Source organism: Oncorhynchus nerka, linkage group LG20, assembly GCF_034236695.1.
Source record: "Oncorhynchus nerka isolate Pitt River linkage group LG20, Oner_Uvic_2.0, whole genome shotgun sequence".
In the NCBI taxonomy this organism is placed as follows: Eukaryota; Metazoa; Chordata; class Actinopteri; order Salmoniformes; family Salmonidae; genus Oncorhynchus; species Oncorhynchus nerka.
In genome coordinates this window covers 33996200-34017031 of record NC_088415.1, presented here as the reverse complement: position 1 = coordinate 34017031, position 20832 = coordinate 33996200, and the positions used below count along the sequence as shown (strand labels likewise).

General features: G+C 41.4%; 2 protein-coding genes across 3 annotated transcripts; both read left to right on the top strand.

Moving 5' to 3' along the window:
* The first annotated feature begins 98 nt into the window (after positions 1 to 98).
* On the top strand, positions 99 to 9814 carry LOC115102325 (serine/threonine-protein phosphatase 4 regulatory subunit 2-A-like). 2 transcript variants are annotated; one of them, XM_029622158.2, is made up of 9 exons: positions 100 to 286; positions 872 to 953; positions 3123 to 3293; positions 3429 to 3522; positions 5330 to 5367; positions 5516 to 5593; positions 7247 to 7384; positions 7486 to 7748; positions 8073 to 9814. In XM_029622158.2, exons 1-9 carry the CDS (start codon positions 253 to 255, stop codon positions 8414 to 8416), a joined length of 1242 nt encoding a protein of 413 aa, XP_029478018.1. In that variant the 5' UTR covers positions 100 to 252; the 3' UTR covers positions 8417 to 9814. The 2 variants fall into 2 exon arrangements, with proteins under 2 accessions (XP_029478020.1, XP_029478018.1); XM_029622160.2 differs by lacking the exon at positions 5516 to 5593 and having other exon boundaries at positions 99 to 286.
* A 2283-nt stretch (positions 9815 to 12097) lies between these two features.
* On the top strand, positions 12098 to 19479 carry LOC115102324 (uncharacterized). Its single transcript, XM_065006051.1, has 5 exons — positions 12098 to 12184; positions 13499 to 13972; positions 18323 to 18472; positions 18594 to 18708; positions 19024 to 19479. Exons 1-5 carry the CDS (start codon positions 12098 to 12100, stop codon positions 19173 to 19175), a joined length of 978 nt encoding a protein of 325 aa, XP_064862123.1. The 3' UTR covers positions 19176 to 19479.
* The last annotated feature ends 1353 nt before the right edge of the window (positions 19480 to 20832 follow it).

Here is a 20832-nt window from a genome sequence, read left to right as displayed (position 1 = left end):
TCCACCCGTACTGTAGATGGCGGCATGCACCTTAACGATTGTTTGCGGACCGCTGAAGAAGAAGAATAAGAAGCCCACCACCACCACCACCCCGGACATGTGCACTTGAGTGGGTAGCTAGCAAGTGTGTTACATGGATGTGTTGTTGCTAGCTAAGGAAGCTAGTGGTATTTTTTTCTTTCCCCTCTTCTTCTGTTTCCTGTCGCTGTTGTAAGGGAAATCAGTTGCCATAGGCTAGTTTACGTTACAACCATGGAAATTGACACACTTTTGGAGGCTTTCACGAGTAAGTCAACTTACTTTAGCTGTTTTTCCGTATCTGTAACGTTATTGGAATTGACAAGTTTACTGTAGCCGCATATATTCTAGTTAGCTTGCTATCTCGTTGGATGGATGGGGAACTTGGCTAGTTGTAACTAGCAGTCGAAATTGTTAGCTGACTAACTTAGCTCGCTAGGCCTATTTTATTTTGATGGCGTAACGACATGTATAATTCAATACTGATGTGTGTTTTGACTTGAAGTTATTTCACCCACTTAGTTACATTTTGTTCCTAGTTAACGTTAGCAGGTAGCTAATGTTAACCACAGTTTGCTACCTAACGTTGTGTTCTAGTTTAGTTAGCTCGTTTATTTGCTACTAGCGTTAACTACTGTAGTTAGTTAGTTAGCGTTACTTAGTGGTGAATGTGATAGTTGCAGCCATGGTGATTCTATGAAATTAGTAGCTATCCTAATTCTACGGTTGCAGCTTGCTAGCTATTTAAAGCCTGTGTTTGCCGTGCAGCTAATTCTTCCCGACGGTGTGCCCTGGACTACAACGCTGTACATACTTGAATAAGTGTTTTCTATTTTCTTATTTCTACGTTCAGACTTTGAGAAGAAAGGGAAGAAAGATGCCTGTCCTGCTCTGGATCAACTTTTGTCTCATGTCGCCAAAACGGGAGAAACGATGTGAGTGTCTGAGAAATAAGCCTCAAGTGCCAGTCCATTTTCTATTGAATGGACAATGTGTCAATTCAGTATAGACATGCACAGGCTGGTAAATTACAACTCTTATTGCTGAAATGTATTTCTGGATATGCTACCATGTTGGAGGAGACTGAAGTAAACCCAATATTGGACTAAATTAGCCTTATGCTAAATTAGCCTTAGTCCAAAGGACCTTACACGTTCTGTTTAAAGTGCGAATTGGCTCTCGAAACCAAACAGCCAAATACACCATCAAAAAGTAAATAGATTCTCAGTTGTGGTATGGTTCTAGAAATATAAATCCCTCTACTTTAATTTCACATAAAAATATATTCATAAATGTGAAATGCAGACATACTGTACACTGTTTTAACACAGTTGCAGTCAACACTATTTTTAAGTGACAACACGTTTGTGGCATCTGTCTTCCATTCATACACAGGTGTTCGGAGACTCAGATGGCTAAGTAGCACATATCTTCTGTCTGTTTTCCGTAAACAAGCGATGTAATGTGGAAATATGGCCATGTGGCAACCCTAACGCTATAAAGGTGTGCAGTAATTTTAACATTTTTGTTTAAAAATAAAATTCTCGCTAATATGAAAGATTTGTTCCTTATGTTTCCAAAACCATACCGCAAGCAATACATGTTAACATTTTAGAGCAAACGTCAGGGTTCTTAAAAGGTCCCCATGGAAGAAGATAGGCGCTAAAGGTACTTGGCGTCTATGAATGGGCTAGGCAACCAGCAAGGTATCCCACGAAGCAAGCTAGATCTACTCTGGGTTTTCTAAAGCTAACCAGCTTCAGTTAGCTTCACCTTCCAGCCAGGTTTCAAGTTTTATTAGTCGTATGTATGGGATACGCATGGTATGCTTCGCCCAACGAACTGTTTCCTTGCAGATTCTTGCAAGTAAATAAAAAACAAGGTGAATGGCAGGATATAATCTTTTTTTTTTTGCGTAAGTATAATACAGGAATGCACAATTTATGATACAATATTTACATGTGTATTGGGGATGTATAAATTGAGCAGTATAGCAAGTCTGGTAGCAGCAGTTGTGATGTGCACAGAATCAGAGCAGGTGGTCAGTTCAAGTGTTCAGCACTCTGATGGCTTGTAGATACCAACAGGCTCAGAGACTGTATCAGAGCATGAGGTCTGATAGAAACGGTCTGCCTGACAGTTAAGAAGAGAACAGCTTGTGGGTGGGGGGGGGTCCTTGATGCTGCGTGTCTTCCTCAGGCACCATTTCGAGTGATGTCCTGGATGGATGGCAGCACGGTCCCGGTGATATACTGGGACGTTGCGGTTGTGTACGGAGCAATTCCCTTACCAGGCTGTGATGCAACCGGGCTTCATGCAGAATTTCTTCAGCCGTCTTAGGAAGTAGATACTGTAGCACCCTCTTGACAAGAGTAGTAGTGGTGCTGGTCTATGACAAGTCCTCGGCTTCATCCATACTATGACGGTGGATATTGCTTGTCCGCCTGCTGCTAACTCTAGCAGTCTTGTAACTGCGCGTGTATGTCGTACATGGCTAGTCGAACACCAAACTCTTAATTTAGACAATGATGAAACCTCAATCCATGGGCGAGTCAGGTCCTACATTTTCATGTGTGCCAAAATAAAAATGAACTACCGTAAGTTATCTTGCAAAATTCAGCAGGCTGTGGTGTGAAATAGGCTTTTAGAAATGCCATCTTTATTTTATGACTCATAGTTAATGCTGTCTTTGGTGTTACATTGCGTGAAGTTTAAAATGCATTCTGTCATTACATTTTTATATACAAACATTTTATTAAAATATTTTTAAAAATAGTTAAATCAGTCGTCTTCCTCAAATTAATGGGATGATGATGCAATTTTTGCAAGAGGGAGGGAATCTGGGAATCAGGGAATTCATTGGTCCTCAACTCGCGGCTCAGTCATTTCATTCAGAGTAAGTGGAATTAGCCTACCCCAGAGAAGGATTCGTTGTGCCATTTGAATGTGCCTGGATAAAAGGTGAGCCACTTTCATATGACCGGTTAACCTGAGTTGAACTCTGTTGACCAAAGTTACCTCGCTAACTCCTCAAACCTGCTTTGTAGGAAACCCCTCCGGTGTCGGACAAAGAGAGGATAACTTTTTGGTCTCTCCTCTTCCAGGATTTCATGGTCGCAGTTCAAAAGTTATTTCCTGTTTAAACTTGAGAAAGTAATGGATGACTTCAGAACCTTGTCACCAGACCAGCGAGATCCATCCAATCCTAATGTGGAGTACATTCCTTTTGAGGAGATGAAGGAAAGGATTCTCAAAATTGTAGATGGGTACAACGGGTGAGTGTCCTCCACTGTCCAGTGCTGAAACATTTAATACAAGTCTCCCTTTAATGCCTGTTTTACCAGTATGCCTTTGTGTAGCCTTGTGTACAGCCTCATGAGGAAAGTATACCTTTTCACTATCTTTTCCAGTATTCCGTTCACCATCCAGCGTCTGTGTGAGTTACTTACTGACCCTAAGAGGAACTACACTGGAACAGACAAGTTCCTCAGGGGAGTGGAGAAGGTAAGTATTATCACTGTTTCTGAGATTGTTTATCATAATGGGTTTTTGAAATATGAGGTGTGATCTTTAGCCAAAATGGGAGTTTCTATTTGACAAATTCAGGTACATCCTTCCCAGTTTTCGTTCAGTTTGCTTCTGTTTTAATAAACTTTTTGCAACTGAATCGGCGCAAAAAATACGCCCCCTGGGTACTTACCCTATTAAGGATACCTACAGTACCAGTCAAAAGTTTGGACACACCTATTCATTCAAAAGTTTTTCTTTATTTTAACTATTTTCTACATTGTAGAATAATCGTGAAGACATCAAAACTATGAAATAACACATATGTAATCATGTAGTAACCAAAAAAGTGTTAAACAATATTTTAGATTCTTCAAAGTAGCCACCCTTTGCCTTGACAGCTTTGCACACTCTTGGCATTCTCTCAACCAGTTTCTTTTATGAATGCTTTTCCAACAGTCTTGGATTTCCCACAAATGCTGAGCACTTTGCTGCTTTTCCTTTGCTCTGCGGTCCAACTCATGCCAAACCATCTCAATTGGGTTTAAGTTGGGTGATTGTGGAGGTCAGGTCATCTGATGCAACCCTCCATCACCCTCCTTCTTGGTCAAATAGCCCTTACACAGCCTGGAGATGTGTTGGATCGTTGTCCTGTTCAAAAACAAATGATAGTCTCAGTAAGAGCAAACCAGATGGGATGGCTTATCACTGCAGAATGCTGTGGTAGCCATGCTGTTTAAGTGTGCCTTGAATTATAAATAAATCAGTGTCACCAGCAAAGCACCATCATGCCACCTCCATGCTTCACAGTGGGAACCACACATGCAGAGATCATCCGTTCACCTATTCTGCGTCTCACGAAGACAGGGAGGTTGGAAACAAAAATCTCACATTTGGACGCATCAGACCAAAGGACATATTTCGACCAGTCTAATGTCCATTGCTCATTTTAGTAGTGGTTTCTTTGCAGTAATTTCACGATTAAGGCCTGATTCAGTCTCCTCTGAACAGTTTATGTTGATGTGTCTCTTACTTGAACTCTGAAGCATTTATCTGGGCTGCAATTTCTGAGGCTGGTAACTCTAATGAACTTATCCTCTGCAGAAGAGGTACCTCTGGGTCTTCCTTTCCTGTGGTGGTCCTCATGAGAGCCAGTTTCATCATAGCACTTGATGGTTTTTGCGACTGCAAAGTTCTTGTAATTTTCCATATGGACTAACCTTCATGTCTTAACGTAATGGACTGTCGTTTTCTCTTTGCTTATTTGAGCTGTTCTTGCCATAAAATGGACTTGGCCCTATTTGATAAAAGACCATCTTTTGTATACCACCCCTACCATGTCACAACAACTGATTGGCTCAAAATAATTAAGAAGGAAAGAAATTCCATAAATTTCCTTTTAAGAAGGCACACCTGTTAATTGAAATGCATTCCTGGTGACTACCTCATGAAGCTGGTTGAGAATGCCAAGAGTGTGCAAATGGTGGCTACTTTGAAGAATCTCAAATATAAAACATATTTTGATTTGTTGAACAATTTTTTTGTTGTTGGAGTTACTACATGATTCCATATGTGTTCGTAGTTTTGATGTCTTCACTAATATTCTATAAAAATAAAGAAAAACCCTTGAATGAGTAGGCCTGTCAACTTTTGACTGGTATTGTATGTCACAGATACATGTCCTTGTGTTAATTTGAATGAATAATGCATTCTCGCATGGCTTATTTTTAACAAGTTTATAATTGCTTGTGTTTGTATACAATATACATGCTTGGAGTTTGATGGTATTGTTTATATTTTGCAGAATGTGATGGTGGTCAGCTGTGTATATCCTACCTCAGAGTAAGTATTATATCATGTTTCTCAACCTACCACTTTTTATAGCAAAACATACTTTAAAGTTGGGGTCAACTTCAAAGCGGTCTATCAAATCATTTTGGGTAGGCTAACAGTCATCTGGATTTGCTGACTCACTCTGCCTCTTTCAAAGGAAAAATGGGGCAACCAGTGTAAACAAAATGAATGGAGTGATGTTCCCTGGCAATAATACCTCTATTTATTCAGAAAGGTGAGCGCTACCTACTTGTCAATGGTTGATGTTCAGTTATGCAATTTATCTACATTTATAACATAAAATGGGTGGGGAACCCCAATAAAACCTAGCAGTCTTTCGTTCTAAGCATCCCTGAAAATAAGGGGAGAAGTTTTAGTAATTTACTCATACCAAATATTCTGGGTGGCAGTGTATTTAAATCTCCTTGTTATTACACTGAACAAAAATATAAACGCAACGTGCATCGATTTGACAAATATTTGATTGAAATGCATTCATTAGACCCTAATCTATGGACTTCATATGACCGGGAATACAGATATGCATCTGTTCGTCACAGATACCTTAAAAAAAAGGTAGGGGCGTGGATCAGAAAACCAGTCAGTATCTGGTGTGATCACCATTTGCCTCATGCAGCGCGACACATCTCCTTCGCATAGAGTTGATCAGGCTGTTCATTGTGGCCTGTGGAATGTTGTCTTTCTCCTCTTCAGTAGCTGTGCGAAGTTGCTGGATATTGGCGGGAACTGGAACACGCTGTCGATCCAGAGCATCCCAAACATGCTCAATGGGTGACATGTCTGGTGAGTATGCAGGCCATGGAAGAACTGGGACATTTTCAGCTTCCAGGAATTGTGTACAAATCCTAGTGACATGGGGCTGTGCGTTATCATGCTGAAACATGAGGTGATCGCGGCAGTTGGCCTCAGGATCTCTTCACGGTATCTCAGTGCATTCAAATTGCCATCAGTAAAATGCAATTGTGGTCATTGTCCGTAGCTTATGCCTGCCCATACCATAACCCCACCACCACGGGGCACTCTGTTCACAACGTTGACATCAGCAAACCGCTCGCCCACACGAAGCCATCTGCCCGGTACAGTTGAAACCCGGGATTCATCCGTGAAGAGCACACTTCTCCAGCCTGCCATTGGCCATCGAAGGTGAGCATTTTTCCACTGAAGTCGGTTACGACACAACTGCAGTCAGGCATCAGACCCTGGTGAGGATGACGCAGATGAGCTTCCCTGACTCTGTTCCTGACAGTTTATGCAGAAATTCTTTGGTTGTCCAAACCCACAGTTTCAACAGCTGTCTGGGTGGCTGGTCTCACACGATCCTGCAGGTTAAGAAGCTTGATGTGGAGGTCCTGGGCTGGTGTTGTTACACGTGGTCTGCCTCCAAATTCTCTAAAATGACATTGGAAGCGGCTTATGGTAGACAAATTAACATTCAATTCTCTGGCAACAGCTCTGGCGGACATTCATACATGCCAATTGCACTCTACCTCAACTTGAAACATCTGTGGCGTTGTGTTGCACATTTGGCCTTTTATTGTCCCCAGCACAAGGTGCACCTGTGTAATTATCATGCTGTTTAATCATCTTAATATGCCACACCTGTCAAGTGGATGGATTATCTTGGCAAAGGAGAAATGCTCACTAACAGGGATGTAAACACATTTGTGCACAAGACTTTTCAGAAAAGCTTTCTGTGCGTATGGAAAATTACTGGCTACTTTTTTATTTCAGCACATAGAGGACCAACACTTTACATGTTACGTTTATATTTTTGTTCAGTATAATTTGATTCAATTGCAACAATATGATTGAATGAAATCGTATTGGATTTTGCATATAGAGATGATTTCTTCTCTCCTTATGGTAGGAATATAAATGGACCAGGCACCCCAAGGCCACTGAACAGACAAAAGCTATTGCTATCCACCTCTCTGGCTACAAACGGTCTCCCTGACAGCACAGACGATAAGGAGCCACTCACAGAACAAGAGGAGCATGTTGTCAGGTAACTAGCATTGTGTGAAGCCAGGTGACTGTCAGTCAAAATATAACGCTATAAATGTTAAGACTTAGCAACTAGCTCTGATGTTTTGACACTTTCTTTAGTGATTCCTCTGTATCGGAAAGTAATACCACGAAAAGCAGTCTGATGAAGACCAAGCATCCAGAAGAGGATGCGACGGAGGCAGAGAGCCATGAAGTGAAAAGGCTGAAGTTTGACAAAGACATGGATGAAGATGAGGAGGTAGACACGGAGATGTCCTGTCCTGAACCTGCCCAAAGCTCATCAGACAAGCCAGAATCGTCAACAGACATTGTTGAGGAAGAAAAAGACAAGTCTGCTGATATGCTCACCACAAACGATCATGGTACCTTTCTTTTTTTAACAATGGGGCATTTTCAAACAACACTATATGGCTGTATTAACACAGGCAGTCCAATTCTGATCTTCTTTCCACTCATTAGTATATTGACCAATCACATATTTTCACATCAGATATTTTTCAGCGCTGGTCTGATTTGGTCAAAAGACAAATTTAGTGGGGAAAAAATATCAGAATTGGGCTGCCAGTCTAAACACAGCCTAAGCTTGTGAAAGGGAAAATTTGACATTGGTTCAAGAATAACATTGTTAAACTGGATGAATTGATTTATGGAAGGATGTAATGGCGTTCTTGCCTTCTGTCCCCCAGAGCCTTCTAGCACTCAGACAGAAGAGCCCTTTGAGGAAGAGACAGCGGAGACATCAGAAAGAGAGGCTGAGTCTGGCCCTACCAACAGTCTAAAAAGTGACAGCACCATGGACCAGTCAGAGGGGCAGCTTGCTCAGTCAGGGAAGGATCTACGTTTAGAGGAACAGGGGGAAGGGGATTGCAGTGAGTCAGTCAGTAGCAGCAATGGGGAGGGAGCACCCAGTGAAGAGCCTGTCCCATCTTCCTCTCCCAGAAGCAAAGTTGAGTCGTCGGCAGAAGGCGCTGATGCAGAAAACAGTTTAGAAAGCCCAGAGACCGCAGATGAGCCCATGGAACAGGACTAACCTGAGGGCCACCCGACATTATTTTACACTGTATGATACTGTAACACACCCAGGAGATCTCTGTACCAATGTGGACCTGTAGTCTCCCAGAACAGGGGGGCTTTTTGTGAGGCATCGGGTCTCCTCACGCCTTATGACCCACCCACCTCCTGACGGCCAGTCTGATTTTAAAAACGTAATTTAAGTTCCCCTCCAGCTAGGTTTTTTTTCAAGCCTGTGGCATTCATTTACACATGAAATGCCTTTATCACTGTTATTTTAATATGATCTGCTATTTTAGACGCCAATTCCAAAGCTGCTTGGTTAACATTGTGATGTAGAAGGATCTGTCATTATTCAGTGTTTGTGATCTTCATCTGTGGTGAATGTTTCATGTTTGCCGGCCCAGTTAGGTTCTCTGGATCTGTGGGATGCCTTGGATTTTCCCTGGGTAAAGTGACCGCTTACAGCTATGTTTTGTTTTTAGTGTGGTAGTTTTGTTGCACTTTGAAATGTAAAGTATAGAAAACTGGCCATGACATCTGTAGCATAAAACCACTGGGAGCCCTGCTAGTTTGCTAGTCTTATAAAGTAAACATACAGAAACCATGGATTGCAACCAATCCTCCTCATGTACTATGATTGAACAATAGAGATATAGCTGTGAACCAAATGCTTTAAACTGTCCAGTGAAATTTTCACTTTGAAAAGCTAATCTGTTAACTTGTCCTGTTCTTGTATTTGTGGCAAAAGCATAAATTAAGAGAAACACTTCAAAAACTCAACCTCAAACAGACTTACAAAAATGCTTGCCATTTCCGTTTTGGCTGAGATGGAATTTTTCTGTCAGATTTAAAGTGAAGGTCCAGAACTTTTGTATAATTTGTTTTGAAAGTAGTGCTCATGAGCCAAACTTGATCCCTGGTTTTTGTGTACTCTCATCCATTTCGTATGATATGCTACATCCTGCTTTTAATTTTTATATTCGTATGAAATGTTACTAATCCAAATCGTACAATATGTTACTCATTTGTTGTGCTTAAGATTCTGGACTACATCTTTAATCAAAAGATGTGGAAACATGGCATTTTAATTATCACAATCTTTTAATTGAATGGCATCTTTCTTAAACTTCAGACATCCATATCAACTAAATTCAACTTTAAATCTCAGCACAAAATGATTGCTACTGCTGTCACGTGGAATAACAAGAAGCTTGTTTTGGTTTGATTTGGAGCGTTTACTGGCTGCCATATCTTGTTTCTGCAACTGTCCTTTTTATATATTAGGATTTTAACATTTCTGTAAAGAAGATTTTGTAGATTGTAATACATGTTCACTGCCTTTGTGAAAGTCTTTGTAGATTGGTCTTTCAACACCGTATTCATATGAAGCAATAAATGCTAACATTAAGTGTGAGGTATGCTTAATTTGTATCAAGGAAGTTATACCTTTTGCCAAATATGGATACATATTTTGAATACATCACATCCTTATTTGTACATTTTCAGAGAAATGATTTAATCTTATGACGGTATCTCCAAATGGCCTTGACACTCATGCATAGTAGGCTAATGACACTTATCCCTGTCCCTATGAAACAGTCAGCACATTACATGAGCCAAGAAGAGCTCGGCTGGGGTAGGTGTTCTGTGAACACATTGTTCTATTATAGGAAACAAGGACAGTCAGTCCTACAGGGGGTTTTCTACCTCACCTAACCTACATCTATAATTTTGATAGTTTCTTATCCCATTACTCATATTTACAAAGATGTAACAAAGGGTATTTGGAGACAGTCAACTGGTGAAATATGTTAGGCCTAGTACTGGGCCATGGAATGCGATGTACTTGAGCTAATTTTGGCTCGAGCTGATGTGTACACAGGTTATCAAGGAAGGTCCTATAAATAGCATCACCTAATTAGAGGGATTACCAAATGCCTGCCCTCTATGACTAATCGGATTTGCAAACAAAAAGGAGGATGGCATGTAGGGGACTTTGTAACTAACCTTTAGGTAGACCTAGGGCTCGTTTGAGTGGTAAAGCTGAAGCAACCGACTAGAAAAAAGTGAGTGAAGTCAGAGGAGGTGCATATGTGACAGCCGAAAGTCTGGCACTGGTTTTATGAAAGCAAGGCTCAGATCAACACGGCAGTGTTGTCATTGTTTATAAAAGTTTCTTTGTCGAAATAAACATGCCTCCAACCTCACACACAAACTGAAATTAAATGAGAACAATCAATTAGTGAGAGCGTCTCAAACGTCACATTAATTTGTCCACTCTAGCCTATACATGAATGGAAGCAAAGTTGGTTGCTGTTTGAGTCACTTTGTTGGTCACATTCATGTAGGACGGAACTAACAAAGATTCAATAACAACCCAAATGAAACAGGTGCTGTTCTAGTAAGCCGTTATGAAAGACACTCAAGGTGTTGTCCACTGAAAGTTGACTAGCAACAACTGGGCCCTAAAAGACACCCACTAAATTTGCCCAAGAGGCAAACAAAATAAATCACACATCAAATTTTGACAGGAAGCAAACCAAAAAGTGGAGCAAAATAAAAAAAAACAGGTAGGAACCAATAAAGGATAGTTAAATAAAAAAAATAGGGAGCGCCAACTAGAGCACTGGGCCAGCCACATCTCCAGCACAGGTGAAACACCTAACTAATGAGATGACACAGTGTTGCCTGTCATCTCCTCAGTAAGGAAAGTAAAGTAGCTATTGGCTGTCCTAAAAGTCGCTAGAAGTTGCTAAATGACATCATTGCCTAATTTGCATAATTGGCCATGTGCATGTAATTGTGATGGAAGCTGTAGGAGAGAGGAATACAGTCGTGGGAGAGACAAAAAGTGAGTAAAAAACACCCTAAATATGTTTAGAACTACAAATGAACTTTCTTCTGTCGATTCTTGTTTTTTTTAATGTCACAATTCCAACCCTCCTCCTTTTACCTGGGCTTGGGACCTGCAAAAGTGACCCAAAAGAGACACTCTGGCGGAGTTACTTCGTTTTAAAAAAAAATATATATTTCTTTAAGTCTTCTTAATTTGGTTTGGTTTTGAACCTTATGGTCCACTTAGGAGTATTACAACAAGTCACAGTAAAACAAACATTTTTAACCATAACATTTTTTGTATACAATCTACATTAACAATCTAAATGGACCAAAAAGAGACAATAGAAAAAACTGTCAATGGCAATGTGAGAAAATTATGGTAACTAGTCTGGCCCTAATTCAAGTTAATTGTTTTTTTTCCCAGACCCCCCTCCACACTCACACGCTCACAGAAAGAGTGGGTCATCGTCATTTTGGTCAAGGCTCTTTATGGCAGGTTCAGCAACTGAGGCAGCTGACTTAAATGAGTAAGCAGCTGATGTACCAAAAAGCTGCAAAACATTATCAGGCAGCTGGTGCTCATAGCAAGCCTCACCAGACAGTTTCAGTCCATATCGAATGTAAAGGTTGGAGTTAAGGGTCTGCAAGGACATCCGATTTCTAAGTTAGTTTTTTACCACACTCATTTGGCTGAATACTCTCTCGACTTCAGCCTTTGAGTGTGGCAAGGACAACAGACACAGCAGCCATGGCAAGTTCTTGAAACGGGTCAATATCAGCTGCATCCCTGAACTTCCAAATCTCGCTCCAGAAGCCCAGTGTGCTTTTTGTCTCATTTTGTCTCATTCCATTTACTAAGATGGATGGCACACCATTGCTGGACAATCTTGTCTATCCCTGCAGGGGAGTAGCCAAGGAGCTTGGCTATGTTTTCTATTTCTCCAGGGTACTTATTGTGCTTTAGAGTTTTCTTCACATTGAAAACTAACATGTGGGGCCTCCCGGGTGGCGCAGTGGTTAAGGGCGCTGTACTGCAGCGCCAGCTGTGCTACCAGAGACTCTGGGTTCGCGCCCAGGCTCTGTCGCTGCCAGCCGCGACCGAGAGGTCCGTGGGGCGACACACAATTGGCCTAGCATTGTCCGGGTTAGAGAGGGTTTGGCCGGTAGGGATATCCTTGTCTCATCGCGCACCAACGACTCGTGTTGCGGGCCGGGCACAGTGCGCGCTAACCAAGGTTGCCAGGTGCACAGTGTTTCCTCTGACACATTGCTGGCTTCCGGGTTGGATGCGCGCTGTGTTGTGCGGCAACACGAGTTGTGTATCGGAGGACGCATGACTTTCAACCTTCGTCTCTCCCGAGCCCGTACGGGAATTGTAGCGATGAGACAAGATAGTACTACTAAACAATTGGATACCACATAATTGGGGAGAAAAAGGGGTAAAATAAATACATTTCAAAAAAATAACTGACCACAAGGTGGACTCAAAAAGGTAACCAAGGTACCAAGGATGGGACTGATGCATCCAGCCTTTTGAGTACATCAACATGTGCCAGTGGATTCAGCACCCTGCTGCCCACAGACTTGATCAGGCTAACCAAGCTGTCAAGTAGCGGAGGATCTACTTGCTCTCCCTCAAAAGCCTTGATAGCCAACTCTACCTCACCCAGTACTGACTTCAAAAAAACTCCTGTACCAGGAGTATAAAACCTCAGCCATGTAGCAGTGTTCACTGGACTTGGAGACTGCAAAATGCAACCTAAGCCCCTCCCATTGGTCCAAAATGCATGGAACTGCGTTTTCAATGAGGAGCCAACATGTGGCACACACCTTGGTTATCTGTAAAGGTTTCTCCCCACAGTTGATGGTCTCATATGGCCTTGTAGGCCTCCCTGCACTTTGGAGACAGTGAAAACCAGTTATAAGTCTCTCGTACCAAGTACTCCACACTACGGGGGATGGTGTCATTGGAAGCATGACTTACAGAAAGCTGCAGAGTGGCACACACAGCGAATAAGAACCAGATATTTGAGGCCATACTCCTCCTCTAGCACTTTATGGATCCCATTGTTAATCCCTGTCATAACAGAGGCATTGTCATTCCCTCTTTTTTTAATACAACACTTCTCAAGGAAAGCCACAACAGCACGGGCTATAGATTTGGCATCTCCTCCCTCCAACTCAACAAGCACCAGAAATGTTGATACAATTGTCTGCCTGGTGTCACTAAAGTACCTTATCACAACCCCCAGGTACTTAGAAACACATCTGTGGACTCATCGAGGAGGAGGCTGAAACGCTGGTCACCCACATCTGTGGACTCATCGAGGAGGAGGCTGAAACGCTGGTCACCCACATCTGTGGACTCATCGAGGCTGAAACGCTGGTCACCCACATCTGTGGACTCATCGAGGACGAGGCTGAAACGCTGGTCACCCACATCTGTGGACTCATCGAGGACGAGGCTGAAACGCTGGTCACCCACATCTGTGGACTCATCGAGGAGGAGGCTGAAACGCTGGTCACCCACATCTGTGGACTCATCGAGGAGGAGGCTGAAACCCTGGTCACCCACATCTGTGGACTCACCGAGGAGGAGGCGGAAACCCTGGTCACCCACATCTGTGGGCTCATCGAGAAGGAGGCGGAAACGCTGGTCACCCACATCTGTGGACTCATCGAGGAGGAGGCTGAAACGCTGGTCACCCACATCTGCGACCAACTTTTTCAGAAAGTATGGTGCTAGAACACCGTTAATCATTTCGGTGCATTTTGAAGTGGGTAGCAGCTGTGGAGTGAGAAAGCAGCTCAACATGCTTCTCCAATGTGGTCACATGGCAGCTTGTTTTGGGTGGAACTGTTATAAGGCTTTGCCTTTTGAGTATGTTTTTGAGTTGTAATGTGTTTCTTTACATCACTAAGTTTGGCGGAGAAATCATCCTTAAAATACAGGCAGTATGCCCATGTATCATCAATAATGGCTTCAACCAGCCTTTGAATTCAGGGTTTGATTCCCACTCCTTTCTGTATTTTTGAGTGTACAGGTTAGACATGATGAGCTAACCAACTAGATGTTTAGCTTATGTCACAGAGAGGCACACACACAGTGGACAAGGTGAGTAAGTGACTGAGGCTGTGTGAGTCAAGTGATTTATTTTTGTGCAGTGATTTATTTTAGACAAAGAACATTTTACATTTACATCCCGCCCTGAATGTAAGCTAGGGCGGGATCAGCCAGCGGCGGCTTCCCGCATGCGTGATTAATTTGCAGTCTGGTGAGAAGGGTGAACATCTCCTGCTCTGACTGCAGCTGGGAGGGACTGCTGCGTGAGGATTGGGCCGCCTGTGAGCGCTTTGGGACAGGGTGGGGCCCACGGCAGCACCCTCTGCTCATTGAGAATTTCAAGTCAGAGTCTCCAAAAGTTTCCAATAACACCAGAAAAAGTTGCTAGATTTTTTGAAAATGTGTCGCTAGAGGGGTCTGAATACTCACTAAATATAGCAACAATGTCACTAATTTGGCAACACTCATACAGTCGACATGTAGGCGCAAATAGATACATTTTGGTCCCCTTAATGTGCTCTAGCACTACACAGCTGATTCAAATAACCAACTCATCAAGTTTTTATTATTTTAGTCAGCTGTGTAGTCAGGGTTGGAGAGTAACGGATTACACAAAAACGGTAACTGTAATACGTTACGATGAAAAACATTCATCAGATTACAGATACTTTTGCAAAACTACATGATTACTTTTAGGATTACTTTTAAATTCAGAAAGGAGGATTGCACATTTTGTTTTGGGACACTTCTCTGTTTTCTAAATTCATTCAAATAAGCATTGACAAAAAGGCGCAAATTTGAATTTGTTCGAACTGAAAGAGTCTGATCAGAAGTCAGAGACCACTATGATGACACACCAAATGGGTTTGATGGATCGCGAGAAAAAAGCAGGAATAGGCTTTTGTAGGCTGACCATCCAAGCTATGTCTTTCAATGATATGGCTGCTGTCGGCATCCAAAAATTATCCAATTTGAATAAACACTTGGAGGTAAGGGTGACTGCAGTGGTGTAGTCTACGGCGATACAGATATTACTTATTGTTATCTACATAGCACATTGATGTGAATCACACTGCTGCTCTCTCATTTAGCTATTTACGGCTTACGGAGGTGGCTGTTCACAAATCTAAAATGTGTATTTTAACCCAATAATGGTTGAATTAAACTAGTTTGAGCTGCCTATCAATCATTGTTATGGAAACCAGTGGACAGCCAAGTGAACAATGCGCTCTTGTAACAGCTGCACAGTGCGGATCCCAGCCTATGGAATAAAAGTGGGGCTTTTATTGCTCAATTTAATTCATGCAAATACATTTTTTGAATCCATAGGCTTAATGGACACACGTTCAAAGTCGCACACTTTTGATAGACTTAAAGGGGCAATCTGTAGTTGCTACATCCATTTTTGGATATATACTGTATATCCATTGATTCTTGAAGAATATAATTTATAAATGCCTCATGAGCTTAGTTCAACAGTCACACTCCATGAGAACTCAAAATATAAGCTGGTTTTCCTCCAATGTTTGTAAACATTGTAAATGTATAGCCTCATAACATGGTTAAAACAATCATGTTGATATCATGGATGGTCAGTCCTTCCATCCATAGCTGTCTATTAATCTGAGAGTGGTTACATTTCTCCAGGCCCATCCCTCAGCTTTTTACCAAAAGAGGCAGGGCAACTGTTTTACTATTGTTTCATCTGTGGATTTGCCCTTTAAACAGCTGCACATTATCAATATTTCAAAGTGTTCAACTTTTTGTTGGTGACAATCGGCCTATAGCAAATGCAGCATGTTGCATTCATTTTTCACATGTAAATAGTACTTTTTAGTAGTGCTCAAAGCATGTCATTCCATGAGCGGAGCGTTTATTTTTCAACTCTAATCAATGAGCCCAATCAGTCCTGCGTGACAACAAAATCATAAACAACAGTGTAGGGCTGGCTAATAAGTCCTTTTGGGGTTATGCTCAGGTAAAACAATTTTGCTGGTCTATACTTCCATATTTCCAAGTCCTATTCTTGAAGATCAAGGGGTATAACATGACTGGAATTCTGACTTTGTTTTATAATGTAAAGATATAATTTAATTGTATTATTATATGTCGTAGGAAGCGAAGAGTTAAAAGAAACCTACATAACCAACCCATAAAGTAAAATGTAATATCCATATATGGCCAGCTATGTAAACTTTAACATTGATTTATCCTGCAATAGATCTGGTTCAATTGGTAACATACATGCTTGTCTTCTTTTAATGCTTCGTAAGGGGAAAGTAATCAAAGTAACTGCATGTTATCAGATTGCGTTACTGAGTTTGGTTTATCCAAAAGTTATGTTACGGATTACAATTTTGGACAGGTAACTGTAACAGATTACATTTAGAAAGTAACCTACCCAATCCTGTGTGTAGTGCTAGGGCAAGTAAACTAAACGTGCATTCAGGGGGGGCCCCAGGACCGACTTTGGGAAACCTTGACCTACTTGACAAAAGTGATCTGCTTAATGATGCTCATGGACTACATATTTCACCAGGGAATGTACTGGGTCTTGCCTGTATATGTACTCAATGTACAGGTAACTGCCAAAACAAAGAAACACTTGAATAAATTATAGATACAAAGTATAATGAAAGCAGGTGCTTTCACACATGTGGTTCCTGAGTTAATTAAGTAATTAACGTCTCATCATGCTTAGGGGCATGTGTACAATTTCCCAGTTGTCCATTATTTTGGCTACCATGGCTAAAATAGGGAAGGGAAAGAGGATATGTAATCAGTTGCACAACTGAATGCATTCAACTGAAATGTGTCTTCTGCATTTAACCCAATCCCTCTGAATTATGGGCCAGTTTCCTGGACCCAGATTTAACCTTGCCATGGAGGGAGAAAAATCTCAATTGATAGTTTCCATTGAAAGTGCCTTTTAGTCCAGGACTATACTTAATCTGGGTCTGGGAAACTGGTCCTTTACCTTTTCTTTAGGTTGATCAATTTCCTCATGTCACACTGTTACTCTGATGTCAAGTCAACGGCTCTTCCTTTTAGGTTAATAGTAGTCTACATTACCAGTTCAGTTAGCAGTTTGAAACATCTTTATTCCTATTATTTTGTTCAGCACCTGTCTGTTGCAGTAGTTCTAGCAGCTCACTTGCCATGGACTGGCAGGATTTCCCATACTGACCCTTGAGCAATATTTAGGAGATGGAAAAAGGCAAATCTTCTCATGATCTCACTATGAACTAATTGATCCAGACAGTGGGTATGTATTCCTAATCCCTTGTGTCATGTGATCCACAACAGTCCTTGCCCAGTTTCTACCCTCAGTGCAGCATTGGCAGACCAGGGGTAATACTAACTCACTGTTTCTGTTGCACTATTTTTGTTTGTATGGAAACATAGCATTTTTCTTTAGTAATAGTACAGACACAGTGGATGGATTCAAACGGTGCAGTTGTGATGGTAATGGAGACATAGGTGGAAGAATTTGTTGTTGTTGTGGACGTCCAAAGAGTACAGCTACACCACTGACTGACAGACAACTTTAAATCATGAGGGACAACCTCTTCAACTAAGGAGTCCAATATAAAATGAGACAACACTTTCAACTAAAGAGGCTCTTCAAAGTATTTGACTACTATTTCCGTGATGGGTCAGCGACTGAGTGAGGAGAGTGACTCAGACCAGGAAATTGATGTTGCAGAGCTGCAGGAGTGGTATAAGAAGTTTGTGGTGGAGTGCCCAAGTGGAACACTCTATATGCACGAGTTCAAGAGCTTCTTCGGCGTTACTAATAACAAGGAGGCAGCGGATTATATTGAGAATATGTTCCGCGCTTTCGACAAGAACGGAGTGAGTAGCATACAGATGACAGTAATCTGATGGGGGGCCTTTGAGGGCCACAGTGTCCACATGTTGTCTTTCAAGTGATAACTGTTGAACACCTTTTCTCTTCATTTCAGTATTTATTGATGAGTATCATTTCAATCTGTTATGATTTTGTCCCCCTCTTTGCAGGACAACACAATTGATTTTCTAGAGTATGTTGCAGCCCTTAACCTGGTCTTGAGGGGCAAGTTGGAACATAAACTGAAGTGGACTTTTAAAATGTACGACAAAGATGGAAGTGGCTGCATTGACAAGACTGAGCTGCTGGAGATTGTAGAGGTAACAACCAACATTTTCCAGTCTTTGAAAGATTAGTGTATGATTAAATAAAATAGAGTATTTCTATAGACATGTACAGTATACATATGGGATATAATTCCAAAATGTTATCTTCTCTCAGTCCATCTACCGACTAAAGAAAGCCTGTCATGGAGAACTGGATTCAGAGTGTAACCTCCTGACCCCAGATCAAGTGGTTGACAGAATATTCGAACTGGTGGATGAAAACGGAGATGGTGAGGATGTTTTCTTTACCCCCTTACTGTTCTCTGACAGTTTTATCTGTGCTTTTAATAATTTAATGATTTAGCAGGTTCTCACTGTGATTTCCATACCGTTATGACTGTGTGTAACACACACACAGACATATACTGTACAGTATATGCCATTTAGCAGGCTCTTCTATCCAAAGCGACTTCGTCATTAATGGGTGTAACACATTCCAGAGTATTTAGAAAATTGGACCATGGGTGAGTAATGTTTTTCCTTCGTGTGTGTGTGTTTTGGTTTCACTAGTTAATGGGTAATGCTAACTATCTCTCCTCCGTCAGGGGAGCTGTCTCTGGATGAGTTCATTGATGGGGCCAGGAGAGACAAGTGGGTGATGAAGATGCTGCAAATGGACGTCAACCCTGGGGACTGGATCAATGAACGGCGACGTAAGAGTTCTGGAGTGAGCTCTGAAGCCGGACCTCTGCAATAAGTTTCTGGACTACTTTCAATCAAAAGTTGAATCCATCTACCAGCAGCTTCAGCTGTCCTGTGCCGGCAGACACTACCACCATGCCCACGTAGACTGTGGACTCTTGTCCAGAGGAGGAAATCACTGCTCTAATAACTCTCCTTCTCTCCCCATAAATAGCAAACACACCATTCTCTTTTTAAATCCCTAATGTGTACATATCAATGTGTTTCTGTTTGCCCTGATGGTTGTGTGTGTTCCACTATTCATGATTGCATTTTGTACGTGCAGGCTACAGTGAAAGGGACCAGTTTTCTCCATCTCATTATGATTGAAAGACATCATGCAGAGGCAGATCGTAGAGTTTATTTTGCAATTATGTTTAGCTGGTAAACAAAAAAGCATCCATCCGATTTGGGGGCTTATACTTGATGAGGTTTTAATAGAGCTGACCATATAGTACACCGGTAGCAGTCTTATTACATTTCTGGCACCATTTTTGCATTTTTAGAACTTTAGGGCACCACCTCTCTTTTTGTGTGTGTTGAACTTGAAATCCATATTCATTGAACAGTAAATGTGTATGAAGTTGCATAATAAACACCTAGCTCAATATTGAACTAAAAGAAGTGTAACGTTACTCCTTAGTCCAAGGACCTTGCATGTTCTGTTTAAAGGGTGAATTGGCTCTGGAAGCCAAAACAGCCAAATGCACCATCTAAAAGTGAATCGATTCTCAATTGCGGTACGGTTCTAGAAACCCTCTACTTTCATATCACATTAAAATAATTAAACAAATGCAAAATGCAAAAAAATTACTGTAAACTGTTTTAACAGTTACAGCCAACAATATTTCAGTGACAACACGTTTGTGGGCTCCCCACATAGGTGTTCGGAGATGCAGACAGCTAATTGGCACAGGTAGTCCACACTGTCTTCTATCGGTTTTCCATAAACAAGCACTATAACATGGAAATATAGCTGTATGGGAACCCTAACCTTATAATTAAAGGTGTGTATCAATTTAACTTTTAAATGATTATTTCTCGCTAATATGAAAGATATGGTCCTTATGCTTCCAAAACCATACCACAAGTGATGCGTGTTAATGTTCAGACCGAGTGTTGCGGCTATACTGAAGACGCCTTCATCCAACGACTTGTGTGTAGGCCTAATGTAATGTAACGGAGTGATGATCAAGGGCTAATTATAAACTGGGTGATTCGAGCTTTGAATGCTGATTGGCTGACAGCTGTGGTATATCATACCATAAACCATTGTTATGACAAAACATTTATTTTTACTTCTCTACTTACATTAGTAACCAGTTTATAATAGCAATAAGGTAACCTTCGGGGGTTTGCAGTGTTTGGCAAATATACCACAGCTAAGGGCTGTATCCAGGCACTCTGCATTGCGCATAAGAACAGCCCTTAGCCATGGTATATTGGCCATATACCACAATCCTCTGGCATTACTGATTAAATAAACACCCATGTTGACCTATTGTATGGTATGTAAGCCTATTATATAGTCCTGGCCCCTGACTAAATGCACTATTCATTGAATGGCTCTTTCAAAAACCAAGAATTTGTTCTTAACTGACTTGCCTAATTAAAATTAAAATAAATATTGATAGTGGAGGTACTGGAGCACGAGCATAATGGACCTCTAGTTC

Excerpts from the sequence above, each read along its gene's own strand:
- LOC115102325 (XM_029622158.2), top strand. The coding sequence starts at position 253 with ATGGAAATTGACACACTTTTGGAGGCTTTCACGA. Across the intron at positions 287-871 it reads ACTTTTGGAGGCTTTCACGA|ACTTTGAGAAGAAAGGGAAG; the intron begins GTAAGTCAACTT and ends TTCTACGTTCAG. Across the intron at positions 7,749-8,072 it reads GCTCACCACAAACGATCATG|AGCCTTCTAGCACTCAGACA; the intron begins GTACCTTTCTTT and ends TCTGTCCCCCAG.
- LOC115102324 (XM_065006051.1), top strand. The coding sequence starts at position 12,098 with ATGGATGGCACACCATTGCTGGACAATCTTGTCTATCCCTGCAGGGGA. Across the intron at positions 18,473-18,593 it reads AGCTGCTGGAGATTGTAGAG|TCCATCTACCGACTAAAGAA; the intron begins GTAACAACCAAC and ends ATCTTCTCTCAG. Across the intron at positions 18,709-19,023 it reads GGTGGATGAAAACGGAGATG|GGGAGCTGTCTCTGGATGAG; the intron begins GTGAGGATGTTT and ends CTCCTCCGTCAG.